The following is a 15,408-nucleotide window of genomic DNA, read 5'->3' as shown; positions in this document are numbered from 1 at the left end:
GACACCCTTTAGCGAAGTCACCAAGCAGCTTGTTTTCCCAGCAGCAACTATTAATATAAGTTAATTTGTTAACAAAGCTTCTGCTCTGTGTAACCTTTATTATTTATGTATTTGTTTTTAGGTTTCATTTAGTGTAACCTAGCAAGTACTTTTAGAAATCTTTTTTTTTTTTTTTTTTTTTTTCTTGGAGACATGGTCTCGCTCTATCAGCCAGGCTGGAGTGCAGTGGCACGATCATGGCTCACTGAAGCCACAAACCGCTGGGCTCAAGCAATCCTCCTGCCTCAGCCTCCTGAGTAGCTGGGACCACAGGCATGCACCACACCTGACTAACTCTGCCTCACATTTTTTATGATAATAACTCTAAGTACCCACACTGAGCACTGGATGTTTTTCAGCAGCTGATCATTCATACTCTAGAGCTGTCTTCCTCATCACCCACCTTGTGTACACCTCTGCCCATGAGCCTGCCTGCCCCCCTGCAAGGTGGCACGAGCATCCCCCTTCCCACCTGCCTCATGCTTGTGGGCAGCAGGGAGCAGGCTTCTGCACTGTGTAGCTGCAGTGGTGTGAAGGCCAGCAGAGGCGTGAACTGTGCTCGGTCTTTGGAGGCACCAAAAATACTTCCCTGGTACACGGGAAGACATGTTCAATTTTTATTCACTTAAACCTGATTTTACTCACGTAGGAAGCTAATACCTGTGAGATGAAAGAGCATGTTTTACAGCTCTCTGCAGAGGGAGTGGGGAGAGTCTGCTCTGCAGACATGACTGTAGACAGATGTGTGAAATCATAAAGACCTTCCCAAAAGCCACTAGAACATCTACATAAAATCCACCATATAGGCAGGGCACAGTGGCTCACGCCTATAATTCCAGCACTTTGGGAGGCCAAGGTGGGTGGATCACTTGAGGTCAGGAGTTCGAGACCAGACTGGCCAACATGGTGAAACCCCATCTCTACTAAAAATATGAAAAATTACCCAGACATACTGGTGCATGCCTGTAATCCCAGATAGTTGGAAGGCTGAGACAGGAGAATCGCTTGAACCCGGGAGGCGGAGTTTGCAGTGAGCAGAGATTGCACCACTTCACTCCAGTCTGGGCTACAGAGCAAGACTCCATCTCAAAACAAAAAACAAAAAAAAAACCCACAATATAAATAGGAAAAAAAATGCACATGACTAAATTTAGGGAAAAAAAGAACATTCCATATGTCTATCCAATAGACAAGAGGAAAATAGCAACTGGATTAAGGCTAAAAGTTTGGTAACAAGTTATTATAGAATATTATATCCTACTGCATAACTTAACCACTTTTTTAAAAAAATAGTTTTAACAAACCCTCCTGATAATTTTGACAGCTAAGTGCCTTTAAACCCCTTTTTTCTTTCTTTTTTTTTTTTTTTTTTCTGGCTACTTAGTCTGTTTAGTCTGTGTCAAGAAGGCCAGGATCATCCCTGCTGTCCACAAAGGATATGATTTATGATATTCTGTCCCCATCTTCACAAGCCACCGCCCAGTGGGAAAGCAGCTGGATGTCAATGTCCAGCTGGTGGTGGCCGGGAGCAAGTTTTTCCCATGTCAAGGACTCTGTTTGATGTTTTGCTTGACTCACGCATTCAACAGACACTGCTCTGTGCTGGGCACTGCAGGGCAGCAGATTACATGGCAGCTCTGGAGCAAGGCTGGGAAGACAGCTAAAAACACTAGACCCTCGAGCTGCCGGCCTCATCTCCGGGCCTAGGCCAACCCAGAGAAGCTCTAACATGCTGCTCCACAGAAGGGACAACGACGGGGTTTCTATCACTATAGTTCCGGGATGCTACTGAATCTTTCCCAAGTAGCTACACTTATATCTCACTCAAAATCATCATCTGAAAACAGGTTTAGGCATCTCACAAAGCCAGGGCATGGCAGGAGACAGCTAATGTGGCCAAGGCCAACAGCACACTCCAAAGACCCAACCTATAAAAACCCAGCCTTACCGTGCTGGTTTGCTTTTTTTTCTTTTTGAGATGGAGTCTCACTGAGATGCCCAGGCTGGAGTGCAATGGTGCAATCTCAGCTCACTGCAACCTCTACTTCCCAGGTTCAAGCGATTCTCCTGTCTCAACCTTCCAAGTAGCTGGGACTACAGGCATGCGCCACCATGGCCCAGCTAATTTGTTTTCGTATTTTTAGTAGAGACGGGGTTTCACCATATTGGCCAAGCTGGTCTCGAACTCCTGATCTCAAGCTATCCACCCACCTCGGCCTCTGAAAGTGCTGGGATTACAGGCGTGAGCCTCTGCGCCCAGCCCTGGTTTGCTTTTTGTTACGAGTTAAATGCTGGGACTTCAGGGATGACCATGGTCAGGTCCCTCATTCACAGGTGAGGAGTTCGAGGCCCTAAGTGGTGAGATTTGCCAAAGCTGCTAGGGCCAGTGACAGAGCAAGTTTATTTATTTATTTTTTATTTTTTATTTTTTGAGACAGAGTTTTGCTCTTGTTCCCCAGGCTGGAGTGCAGTGGCGCGATCTCAGCTCACTATAACCTCCACCTCCCAGGTTCAAGCGATTCTCCTGCCTCAGCCTCCTGAGTAGCTGGGATTGCAGGCATGCACTACCATGGCCAGCTAATTTTTTGTATTTTTAGTAGAGATGGGGTTTCACCATGTTGGCCAGGCTGGTCTCGAACTCCTGACCTCAGATGATCCACCCGCCTCGGCCTCCCAAAGTGCAGGGATTATAGGTGTGAACCACCGTGCCCAGCCTATTTATTTTTTTGTTTTGAGACAGGGTCTCACTCTGTTGCCCAGGCTGCAGTGCAGTGGGGTTTTTCATAGCGGCTGCATCAATTTACATTCTCACCAACAGTCTGCAAGGGTTCTTTTTAATCTACATTTTTTTTTTTTTTTTTTTTTGAGATAAGGTCTTGCTCTGTCACCCAGGCTAGACTGCAGTGGCAGCATCACAGCTTGACCTCCAGGACTCAAGCAAGCCTCCCACTTCAGCCTTCCAAGTAGCTGGGAGCATAAACGTGCACCAGCATGCCCAGCTAATTTTTTAATTTTTTTGTAGAGATGGGGATTCACCATGTTGCCCAGGCTGGTCTCAAACTCCTGGGCTCAAGCAGTCCTCTGACCTTGGCCTCCCAAAGTGCTAGTACTACAGGCATGAGCCACTGCACCCCACCAGAAGGAAGTTTAAACCTTATCATTCTTTGATTCAGTCTACACTTGTCTTCCAGGTCAAGGACCAAACCTTTGGATTTCATGGATGACTGAAATAAAATAATAAAACTGGGGAGCCTGTATCAGGTTTTTAAAAAAATGTTATTAAGTCTATCTTTAATATCATTTCATGAAAGACTAAAATCAAGGAAAGAGAAAAGCTCAGAATAAAAGTCTTTCCTAAGGGAGGATGAGAGGCAACTTCATATTAAATATGTTGTTTAAGGGATATATTTAAATACTTTGAAAGCAGAAAAAAATCACAATGTCCTATTTTACAATATGTGTACAATTTTCTCTCATCACAAATTTATCAACTTTTCTATGATCTAAAATACAATTAAATCCCCAAGATTTACTTTCTTTTTAATCTTAGTCATTAGCAAAAAAGACTCACTTCACATAAATATGTTGAGAAACAACTTCGTTTGATTTCAATTTTTGAGGCACACTGAGCAGAGAAGAGAACAGCTGCTTTCACCGTGTCTGCACATTCACCCTCAGAGCTAGGGAAGAGGGGGGTGACACACAGACTGGGGCTGACCGTGGTGCAGCCACAGTCCACTGGCTTGTGGGGCTAGAGCTTGGGAACCCCAGCTTTCAATCACTGATTCCTGGACAGGTGTGTGGGTCTGACCCTACCGGGGGTGGGGGGCGGCCTTTTCAGAGATGGAGGCTGGTGTTCGCCCCGGGCACGCTCCCAGGTAAGCCTGCCTCACCCTACCTATAATCCCCTGCTCTGCGTCATGGTTTTCCAAAGGAGCTCTGGAGCCTGGCGGTCCCTGGCAACCCTAAGGCCTCAAGGGTGGAGGGAGGTACCTGTGCTCACCCCATAATACAGTAACTTTTACCTTGTGTACACAACAGCGAGTATCTAAATTTACCTTTTACAAATGGAACCAACTGCACACATTAACCCAACAGTGGGTTGCGTGCAATCTCAGAGTGCAGTTTGTCCAAGTGACCTGACTGAAACACATCACAGCCCCAATAACTTCACTGTGCCTGATCCTGCATCTCTTCCAAGCCTTTACCAGACCCCACACAGATGAGCCAGCCCTCCCATGCCACAGCCACACGTATCATCACCACAGAAACCTCTAGGCCAATACGGTTAATAAAGGACCTGGAAACAGCCAGCTCATTACTGCAGCATGCTTCCTCTCAAAGAATCCATATGATAAATTCTTTTGATATTGCCCTTTGATTAAAATTAGGTTTATTTATTTATTTTTCGAGACGGAGTCTTGCTCTGTCACACAGGCTGGAATGCAGTGGTGCGATCTCAGCTCACTGCAACCTCTGCCTCCCAGGTTCAAGCAATTCTCCTGCCTCAGCCTCCCAAGTAGCTGGGATTACAGGCCCACGCCACCACACCCAGCTAATATTTGTATTCTTAGTAGGGATGAGGTTTCACCATGTTGTTCAGGCTGGTCTCGAACTCCTCACTCGTGATCCGCCTGCCTCAGTCTCCCAAAGTGCTGGGATTATAGGTGTGAGCCACCCTAAAATTAGGTTTTAAAAGGTTTTTTAAAAATCACCAACACTGGGGCCGGGCACGGTGGCTCACACCTGTAATCCCAGCACTTTGGGAGGCCGAGGTGGGTGGATCATGAGGTCAGGAGATCAAGACCATCCTGACTAACAAGGTGAAACCCCGTCTCTACTAAAAATACAAAAAATTAGCTGGGCGTGGTGGCGGGCGCCTGTAGTCCCAGCTACTCAGGAGGCTGAGGCAGGAGAATGGCGTGAACCTGGGAGGCGGAGCTTGCAGTGAGCCAAGATCGCGCCACTGCGCTCCAGCCTGAGCGACAGAGCGAGACTCCGTCTCACAAAAAAAAAAAAAAAAAATCACAAACACTTTACATCCTATAACTATTGTAACCAATGCTTGGGATCCTGACCTCAAGCAGAGTAAGGAAATAGGAAGTAAGAGAAGCTTAAACTCAAAGGCTGTCAACAAAACAAACATGAGCCACTGGCAAACAGAAATTCAGAGGGAGAGCTGGTAACCTTGAGATAACCTAACAAGTTAGAAGGAAACGACGGGAAAAAAAAGAAGGTAAGCGTTTTAACACTGGCTTATTCTTTCATTTATATAATCATTCACAGAAAAAAAAAAAAGAGCCAGGTGGAGTGGCTCCTGTAATCCCAGCTACTCAGGAGGCTGAAGTGGAGGATCACTTGAACCCAGGAGTTCAAGGCTGCAGTGAGCTATGATCATGCCACTGCACTCCAACCTGGGCAACTGAGCAAGACCCTATCTCTTAAAAAATATATAAAAATAAATGTAAAGAAAAGTATTTTAAGCCTACCATGTGCTGAATGGACACTGAGGAAGATTACCATCTATATTTCTGCCACCTAAGTCCATATAAACCTGGAACCTGACAGTTATAATACCCTACAGCCAGAAATCCAATAACTGGTATTCCAGTTTTAAGAATCCAACATCTTTAAAAGATTCCACATAACGAAGAAAAAAGATCCTTTGCATGGTCTTCAGCATTTATACTGCAGAACTCCAGAGGTGAGAGAGGGGCCTTAGAGCCCCCCAGAGTTAAAGAAGATGTCTCAATCTGGGGTTCATGGCTCCCTTAAAACACTATACAAAATGCTGTATAAATATTTTAATTTTTCTGAACAAAAGATTAATAGCTAGCATCAAATACTCAAAGGGTGACCCCAAAAAGGTTAAGAGGTGCTCATATAGGCCTCTTGTGGGGACAGCTCTGGGGCCCAGCTGTGACAGCCATTCCCACTGCGCCCTCTGGCCTGGGTGAGCGATCGTGCATCACTAAGCACTAGTGGTGGGCCGGGGGCCCCACGCGGCTGCCAGTGCCCCTTGGCATCCCATCCTCCTGGGAAAGTTGCCCAGGCAGCTGAACAGGCACAGGCCACCAGGGGACATCACCACTCCAGGCTTCTTAGGGTGGGTCACACTTCTAGTGGGTCCTTCCAGAAATAACAAATGGTTTAGTACAGGGGTGCAAGGAGCTTTTCCTGAGCATGTGTTGTAAAAAGAGCTGCTTCAATATTCATAAGAGGATGCATTGACATGATGGTTGTTAAGATGACAGTAAAAAAGAAGGAAAACAGGGCTGAGTTTGCTTACTAAGTAACTGACAAATTGCAGGTTAGGCTGCGTGGCTTAGGGCTTCAAGTCTGGCCACATCAACAAATGACAGAGCCCCCTGACCCCGGCAGACCCTGCATTCTCTATGAGTGTGGCCAGGGTTACTGGGGGTGTTTCCCAGAGGAGTACACCTACCTGTGTGAAGGAAACCTCTCTCGCAACTCAGAAATAATTAAATCTTCCACAAGGTGATCCGTTTCTGTCACAAGATCTGCAGCTGATGTTTTTGTTGAGACGCGTTTTTCCTCAGTAAGGGCTTTTCTGATGATCTGAAGTAAAAGTACGGGATTTGGGTTAAACATGCAAACATCCTCCTCCCAGGCAAAGGAATTATCCACTCCTTTGAGTCCCCTCTGTATTCAGCCTGCCATGGGGAGCGGGCAGCAGGTGTGGCTCTGTGGGTCACTGACTTCTTGCATCATTGACCTCAGAGCTAATATCACAGCCTAGGCTCTCTGGGTTTCTAGTGAGCCTTAATGACTCCACCATTATTCTTTTACAAGAAAAATTATTTCTCCATTACTTGAAATTATTTTGAAATTATTTTGTCGTACCTGTGAAACAATTTCTCTTCAAGTAAAAGAAAAACACAGGGGTTTTGAAAAGAGCATGAAACTTCCTCTGTAAGAACTGCCCAAGCACCTCTGCCCAGCTGCCCCGTCTAGGAAGTGAGGAGCGCCTCTGCCTGGCCGCCCCATCTGGGAAGTGAGGAGTGCCTCTGCCCGGCCGCCACCCCGTCTGGGAAGTGAGGAGCGCCTCTGCCCAGCCACCACCCCGTCTGGGATGTGAGGAGCGTCTCTGCCTGGCCGCCCCGTCTGGGAAGTGAGGAGCGCCTCTGCCCGGCCACCACCCCGTCTGGGATGTGAGGAGCGCCTCTGCCTGCCCGCCCATCGTCTGGGAAGTGAGGAGCGCCTCTGCCCGGCCGCCCCGTCTGGGATGTGAGGAGCGCCTCTGCCCGGCCGCTGTGCAATCTTCCACGTGTGAAGTGACAGCCTTTCTGCAGGTATACCCAACAGCTCCGAAGAGACAGCGACCATCGAGAACAGGCCATGATGATGATGGCGGTTTTGTCGAAAAGAAAAGGGGGAAATGAGGGGAAAAGAGAGATCAGATTGTTACTGTGTCTGTGTAGAAAGAAGTAGACATAGGAGACTCCATTTTGTTCTGTACTAAGAAAAATTCTTCTGCCTTGGGATGCTGTTAATCTATAACCTCACCCCCAACCCCATGCTCTCTGAAACATGTGTTGTGTCAACTCAGGGTTAAATGGATTAAGAACAGTGCAAGATGCACTTTGTTAAACAGATGCTTGAAGGCAGCATGCTCGTTAAGAGTCATCACCACTCCCTAATCTCAAGTACCCAGGGACATAAACACTGCGGAAGGCTGCAGGGACCTCTGCCTAGGAAAACCAGAGACCTTTGTTCACCTGTTTATCTGCTGACCTTCTCTCCACTATTATCCTATGACCCTGCCACATCCCCCTCTCCGAGAAACACCCAAGAATGATCAATAAATACTAAAAAAAAAAAATTAAAAAGAAATAAAAATAAAAATAAAGAACTGCCCAAAACAAGATCATGTTACACACCTGTGCCCCGTATAATCCCATGAATTCAAATTTAGATTTCAGTGTAAAGTAAAAGCTTATTTTCCCTAATTCACTTTATCCCATGAAATGGGATATGCCCTCGAATCTGACTGTAAATGTTCCCACTGAGAAACCCGGGAGAGCTAAACTGTGTTTCAGGAACCATGGCCAGCTCTCACTGCGCTCTGGGCTGGAGTAGCATCAGCTGTCTCAGAGTTCATGCAAGGATCCACAGGGCTGAGCTCCGACACAGGCTCCGCAGCTGTGCAAGCTGCCAACACACTGGTCTAAACCCATCACAGCTAAACATAGGAGCAAGGACTGGGATGGTCCCAAGAACCCCAGGAAAACCCAAACAGGAAGGGATAAAGAGTGGCTAATCAGTCCCTGGACAACTCCAGAGGGACCAGTTCTGGTCCAGCCCAGGCCTTTCTTTCCTTTTTGTTTTGTTTTGTTTTACAGACTGGGTCTCTCTGCCACCCAGGCCGAAGTGTGGTGTCACAATCACAGCTCACAGTAACCTCAAACCCCAGGGCTCAAGTGATCCTCCCACCTCAGCCTCCCCAGTAGCTAGGACTACAGGCACATGGTACTGCACCCAGCTAATTTTTTATTTTTTGAAGAGACAGGGTCTTGCTGTGTTAGCCAGGCAGGTCTCAAACTCCTGGGCTCAAGCGATCCTCCTACCGCTGCCTCCAAAAGTGCTGGGATGACAGGCGTAAGCCACCGCGCCCAGCTCTTGCCCATTTCTGTCTGTCTTAACAACTTGGTGTCTCCCTCATCATGATGACAAAGTCAGGGCACCTAAAAACGAACTCAGAGCCTTCTTCCAAAACTAGCTACATCCCAAAATCCTGTATTTCTCTCAAAAGGACCATCAATTGGCCAGTTACCCAGACGTGACATCCATCACGTCTTCTGATAAGCACACACCAAGGACCTGCTCATGCCAGGCCCTGTGCTGCCAGAAGAAGCACAAGGGGAATTCTACAGAACAGGCAGGAGCCCCCGAAACTCAGCCTCCCACGTGCTCCTCCCCACACGGGGCTGCCTGCTCTTCTCACTGCCTGCATCCCAGAGCTGGCCCACCCTGTACGGAGCCGAGGCAGTTTTTGTTTTAATCTTGGTTGCAAAAATAACAGATATATGTTATAGAAAATTCAGAATGTGATAGGTCATACCAAAAAAAGCATCCAGCATCCACTGGGTAGCCCTAACTCCAGGACTTCATATTCCTATGACAACCTCCAGCTCCCACTGCCCAGGCCTTGCCTCTGGCCAGGGTTTCCCAGTTCCTGCTCATTGCCACCAGGTCAATTTTCTCAAATCACCAATTTGCACACAGCACTCTCAACAAATCAAGCTCCACAGGCCTTGTCTGTGAATCTCACACTCCTCACATGTGGCTCCCGTAGCACCTGCCCATGGTCCAAGACCCTCAACCCTGAGCTGGCCAGACAGGCCTTCCGCACAAACCTTGTCTCATGTATGGCCACGGTGATTCCTGGTGTGTGTGTGTCTCTGTTGTGTACCTGTAAGTGTGTGTTCATGCGGTATGGGGAGAGTCAGGGTGTGTGTCTCTGTGTGTATCTCTCGGTGTGTGTGTGTGTTGCTGTGGTGTGAGAGAATGCAGGGTGTGTCTGTATGTCTATCTCTGGGTGTGTGTGTATCGGTGTGGTGTGGGAAGATGCAGGGTATATGTGTCTCTGTGTGTATCTCTGGGTGTGTATGGATTTCTGGGTGTGTGTGTGTGTGTGTTGGTGTGGTGTGGGTTTGTGGGGAGTGTGTGCATAGAGCTGGGGTGAGAAAGGCAGCCTAACCAGGGGACACAGCCCCAGAGAGGATATGGCAGCAGAGCCTCTGGGATCTCAAGGAAGGGCAGACTGTGCTTCACAGGTCTGACTGGGGTCTGAGAGCTGCATTTCTGGCAAGCTCTATGGTGACCCTGATGCAGGGGTGCTCACTTCAGTAGCGTGGAGCTAGAGCAGGTTCCCAAACCCCCATGCGAAGAGACCCACTAGGAGACCAGGATGTTCCACCTCAGCAGGCAGGGTGGGCAGGCGGTGGTGGGTTTTGAACCCAGGACCACCACCCAAGAAGACAGTGGCTTTACTCCATGCTTGTAGCATCCCCACACGGGGAACAGCCGTAAAGCTACCTGCAAGGGTGGATGGTATTCCACCTGTCCACCCCTGCAGCCTCTGCGCAGCAACTGGATGGGGAATTTTCAGACACCAATTATATCACATCACTTTACTGCAGAAAATGATCCAATGGCTTCCCGCTGCTCACAGAACACATCCCAGACCCCAGGGCTCTTGGGAAACTCCAAATCCCAAATCCCAGGGCCAGCCCTTCACAGCTCACCTCCGACAGGTCAGCCCCCAGTTGCTCTCCTGCTGTGCTCTGGGGTTTTCTCACTGATCCTAACCAAATCTGTTTCTGTCCCAAGGACTTCCTGTTTTCTGATCCTTCTACAACTTATCGTATCTGATCTGAAACCATCCTTCCTGTCAGTTGTGTTTTTGACTGTCTCTCCCAGGCAGGAGCTCGGAAGGCAGAGCTCTTTCTGCTTCCCTTCGTCCTTCCTGTCTGTTTTGTTGTTGACTGTTTGTCTCTCCCAGGCAGAGGCTTCTGAGGGCAGAGCTCTTTCTGCTTCCCTTCTGTACCCCTAGCATCAGGAATGCTCCCTGGCATTCAGCAGATACACATACAGCAGGTACACAGAGTTCTTTGAAAGAATGAATAAAACACACATCGGGCTGCTTGAATAGACTGTAACATTTTTCCAAACTGGAACACTAGTGTCTATGTGAGTGCTGACCACCCAGGTCCTTCTGTTTGGCTGTTTTTCTGGTTGCCCTGCTGAAAAGATCCAGTGCTTCCATCCACAAGTCCCACCTCCTAGAGCTAGACCAGATCTGATTCCTGCACTCAGACCCACTCTCCCGGCACAGCCAGACGCACTTCCTAAAACACTCATGGCGACCATGCGTCTCCCCAGCAGAGCACTTGGTGGCGCCCTGTCACTATGTGGATAAAGTCAAAACCCCTGAAGGGAGCATACAATAGCTTCCAGATTTGCCCTTGTAGCAGAGGCCATTTGACCCCAAACGTCCAGTCTCCCCTTCTTCCTTTTAGGAACAGAACCCCCAAGTTCGAGCAAGCACAGAGCTGACTCGCAATCTGCATGCCATGCAGATGCGTGCGGCCTCAGCACCAAGTTCTGCCCCAGAGGATGGGACTGGAAGCAAGACCTGCAACTTCCGAGTCACATCCTCAAAAGGATACTGCCTTGCACTTCCTCGTGTCCCATTCCCCCTCGCCAAGGGCTACAAAGTAGGCATCGTGCTGCCCATGCAGGAAGAGAACACCTCGGAGCAATGAGGGAGGACGAAGCTGGGTCCCTGGGTGACTTCGTGGAGCAGACCACCCCACCCTATACCTCTTACTAACTAGACTTCCCCTGCTCCTCTTACTGGCCTCTGTGAAGAAACCAAACAAACCATCAACCCAGCAGCTGCGGGCCTTCCCCGACCCCTTTCTCAGCTCCTCTCAGCTCCCCTCCCCTCCCCTCCCCTCCCCTCCGAGCTCTGAGAATACCATGGCCCTGTCACACGGAATCATTAACCCTGGGTCTCCTGATGGAACCGCCTCAGCCAGCCCACTGTCCTCCTTTATGACTCAGTTCAAACATCACCTTCCACATGAGGAGCCTCCAGCTTCTGTGGGCAGAGGGGCACTCACCCAACTGTGACTACAGCACTTACACAAGCCACCAACTGGCACCCACAGCACTTATCACTCCATATGTCTGCTCAACCAGCCTGGGTAAGGAACCCTACCCTCTCTGTCTCTGTCCACCTCCAACAGGCCATGGTGAACCCCGCATGGGGGCTGCCTCATGGGGGTCTCCAGGAACACCTGCTGAGTGAATGCATAAAGAGTCCTTGGCTGCTGCACACTGAGATCACAGCTAACTAAATGCTAGAAGATTTTGTAATATGTCCTTTTGTGTCACCTTATCTAAGCTCACTGGTATTTATACACTCAGTTTTCCACATTCAAAACATACACAGCTGTGTGTGTGGAGGAGGCGGGTGCTGGGGGCCCTTGGCGCAGCTTGGAGAATGCTGCAATCTGGGTGTGTCTGCCAGGAAAACAGGGCCAAGTCATGGGTTACAGAGCGGGAAGAGTGGATTCAGAGGCAGGATGCTGTGTCGTGTTATGCTCTGTTGTTATTTTTCTCTTGAGACAGGGTCTCTCTCTGTTGCCCCAGATGGAGTGCAGTAGCGCAATCTTGGCTCACTGTAGTCTTGACCTCCTGAACTCAAGCAATCCTCCCGCCTCAGCCTCCCCAGTAGCTGCAACTACAAGCATGCGCCACCACGCCCGGATCATTTTTATTTTTATTTTGTAGAGGTGAGGTCTCACAATATTGCCAAGGCTGGTCTCAAACTCCGGGCCTCAAGTGATCCTCCCGCCTCGGCCTCCCAAAGTGCTGGGATTAAGACGTGAGCCACTACACCCAGCCTTCATAATCTTTTAAAATATTAACTGCTTTCTGCTTTTATTAATATTTATTATTGCAGTTTCTCTGACGTCTTTCTTTGTGAGTATGTCACAAGGAAGGCCATGGGGCTCGAACATGCCTGTACCTCCTACCGGCAGGACAGGTGACCCTGTGGCCAGCCTCTTCCACTAGACCTGGCCTCACAATCGGGCTGCTGTCTTGCGTCAGGTGTGCAAGGCCCTTCACACCCAGCCAGGGCAGCATGCCCCATGCCAGGCTCAAGCCCCCTCGAGTGTCCTCCCTCCTGTACCTCCATGTCTTTGGACACGATCCCTGGTGCCTGCAATGACATCCCTGGCCACCTCCTGCCTGTCTGTGCTCTCAGCCTCCATCTACTCCAGCACAGCTCCTCCAGGAGGTCGCCCGTGTGGCCGTCCGCCCACTGCCCTGGCTGAGGCCCCTTCTTCCTGGGTCAGCTACTGCACAGCCCACTGTACTTGGTCACTGCCCTGTCCCCTCCACTGGGCCATGCACTCCTCCAGGTTGGGAGCTCTGCATTTCATCCCAGTAGCTCCAGGAACTACCCTCACCCCGGGCAGGGTGCTGATGCCAGCGAAATGCACCCATATGCACCAGATGGGGCTCTATCAGGTGTACTCGGGGGCCTTGCACACATGGGGGCTGCACCAGCTAGCTTCCTTCAGTCACCAACAGACAATGACACCAAGCTAACCTAAAAAAGTCAGAAGCCTTGTCCTGTAGCTCTTCATGAAGAAGATGCGTATGAAAAATTCCCTTCCAGGATGTAATTCTTGTTTTCAGTAGTTTCATAACATCAGTGGGAGTAGAGAGGGATAAAGTACCCTCCAGAATCAGACAGCTCTAAATTCAAATTTTATGGGTTCTCATGGCCTTCATTTCCTCTTCTGTAATAACAGTATATCTAACACATTGGGTTGTTTTAGGAATCACATGAGGTATTGTATGAAAAGGTCTTGGTCCACAAACTTATTTGCACACAGAACCTCACCAGTATCAGTTGTGAGAACATGTATCTGAGAAAATCTAATGACTTTCTCAGCTAATTTTTGTATTTTTACAAAAAATAAGAATCTACCGTACAAACAATATACAAGTTGCAAATAGGATGCTAAAATACTAGGTTAAGAAAAGTTTAATTCACAAATTGTCCTATGCTAAGAGAAAAGGTGAGAAAAAGTGCTGTATTTCTAAAATCAGTAAGCGAGACTCAAGCAGCCCTGCCCTTTAGCCAGGATCACATCCACAGGGTGGGGGAGCACATGGGGTTGCCAGGTAAGTTCCCGCTGAACCCCTTTACCACGGCTATTTTCCCTCAGTCTTAGAGATTTTAAACACTCTCACTCCACCAGCAATGAGTTAGGTATCCTGGTTTTTAATTAATGTTTTTCAGCTACTCGCTAACTAAGCATGCACTTCACAGACCCCCCCTGGCTTGGGTCTCTCCTTCCAGTAGCATTCTGTTAATGTATAACATATAAAATATGGGCCTGAAGTCACTGAAGCCTGAATTTCAAATCTAAAAGGAAAGGTCACCATCAACTCCAGCTTCAGAGACATCCTAGGCTAACATATTCACGGGGACGTCCAAATAGGTTTCCTGTCTCACCCCATCTTGTTCTTGTGCTCCTGTCCCCATCCGACCTTTATGCCTGTCACTGCAGGGCAGCTGGCATGTGCTCTGGAACCCAGGCCCTGTACATCATCCACACAGCAGCACACTGGAGCCTTGCCAGAGTGCGGTTTTAATAGGAGATGTGTCTTTCCCTCTGTCAGGTCAGGAAGATGTGGCCAGTGGAGGTGTGCACCTGACAACACGCCCCATGTTTATGCTTCCAGATCTACTGCAACACAAGTGAATGTGTTGTGATGGTTAATTTTATGTGTCAATTTGACTGAGCTATGGGAAGCGCAGATACTTGGTCAAACATTGGTCTGGGCCAGGCGTGGTGGCTCATGCCTGTAATCCCAGCATTGGGAGGCCGAGGCAGGCAGATCACCCGAGGTCAGGAGTTCGAGACCAGCCTGGCCAACATGGGGAAACCGTCTCTACTAAAAATACAAAAATTAGCTGGGTGTGCTGGCACACGCCTATAATCCCAGCTACTTAGGGGGCTGAGGTAGGAGAATCGCTTGAGCCCAGGAGGTGGAGGTTGCGGTGAGCCAAGATTACGCCACTGCACTCCATCCTGGGAGACAGAGCAAGGCTCCATCTCAAAAAAAAAAAAAAAAAAAAAAATTGTTCTGGGTGTTTCTGCAAGGGCATCAGCATCTTAATCAGGAAAATAGATCCCCCTCCTTCCTGTGGGCAGGACTTGTCCAATCAGCTGAGGGCCCAAACAGAATGAAGAGGCTGACCCTCCCCCAAGAGGGGGTTCTCGGCAAATGGCCGTGGGACTCTGTCCACATGAACAACTCTTCCTGCCCTATGGCCTTCGAACTGGAACATCAGCTGTCTCTCCGGGTCTCCAGCTGCCAGCCCACCCCGCAGACTGGACCCACCCACCTCCTGCTGGTCCTGTTTCTCTGCAGAACCTGATACATGTGACAATCAATAAAACCTAACAGTTCATCAGGTACCCAGGTAATAACATGCCTATCACATGGTGTCATGTGGCACATGTGGTCAGCAGTTCACAGCTGTTGATGCATCACAAATCTCTGTACAACCTCAACCCTGGGAGGAAGAGGAAGAGCTGGTCCAAGCAGACGTGGCTCCCAGGCCAGCCCACCTCAAGCTCTCGAATCCTCAACGCCTCCTTTAGTCTCGTGGCTATATTTCCCCTCACCTTGATGTCTAGTCACCCTCCGCCCTGACAAGGCACTGGCACCTCTCACACCAAAGCCAGCAGCCACCCGTCACCCACATCCCAGCTGCATTCCCCGTGTTGCAGGGCCCGTGGCCTGTGGCCCCTG

The 15,408-nt window shown here is 49.0% G+C and overlaps 1 protein-coding gene across 1 annotated transcript in view; it reads right to left on the bottom strand.

The window, feature by feature from the left end:
• IMPA2 (inositol monophosphatase 2) overlaps window positions 1-15,408 on the bottom strand; it is a 51,714-nt gene that overhangs the window by 26,622 nt on the left and 9,684 nt on the right. The window contains exon 2 of the mRNA XM_024236079.3: window positions 6,485-6,618. Coding sequence (XP_024091847.1) covers window positions 6,485-6,618 — 134 coding nt within the window. The remainder of the gene's footprint in view (window positions 1-6,484; window positions 6,619-15,408) is intronic.

This window comes from Pongo abelii, chromosome 17, assembly GCF_028885655.2.
Source record: "Pongo abelii isolate AG06213 chromosome 17, NHGRI_mPonAbe1-v2.0_pri, whole genome shotgun sequence".
Lineage (NCBI taxonomy): Eukaryota > Metazoa > Chordata > Mammalia > Primates > Hominidae > Pongo > Pongo abelii.
This window is presented reverse-complemented; position numbering and strand designations above follow the sequence as displayed.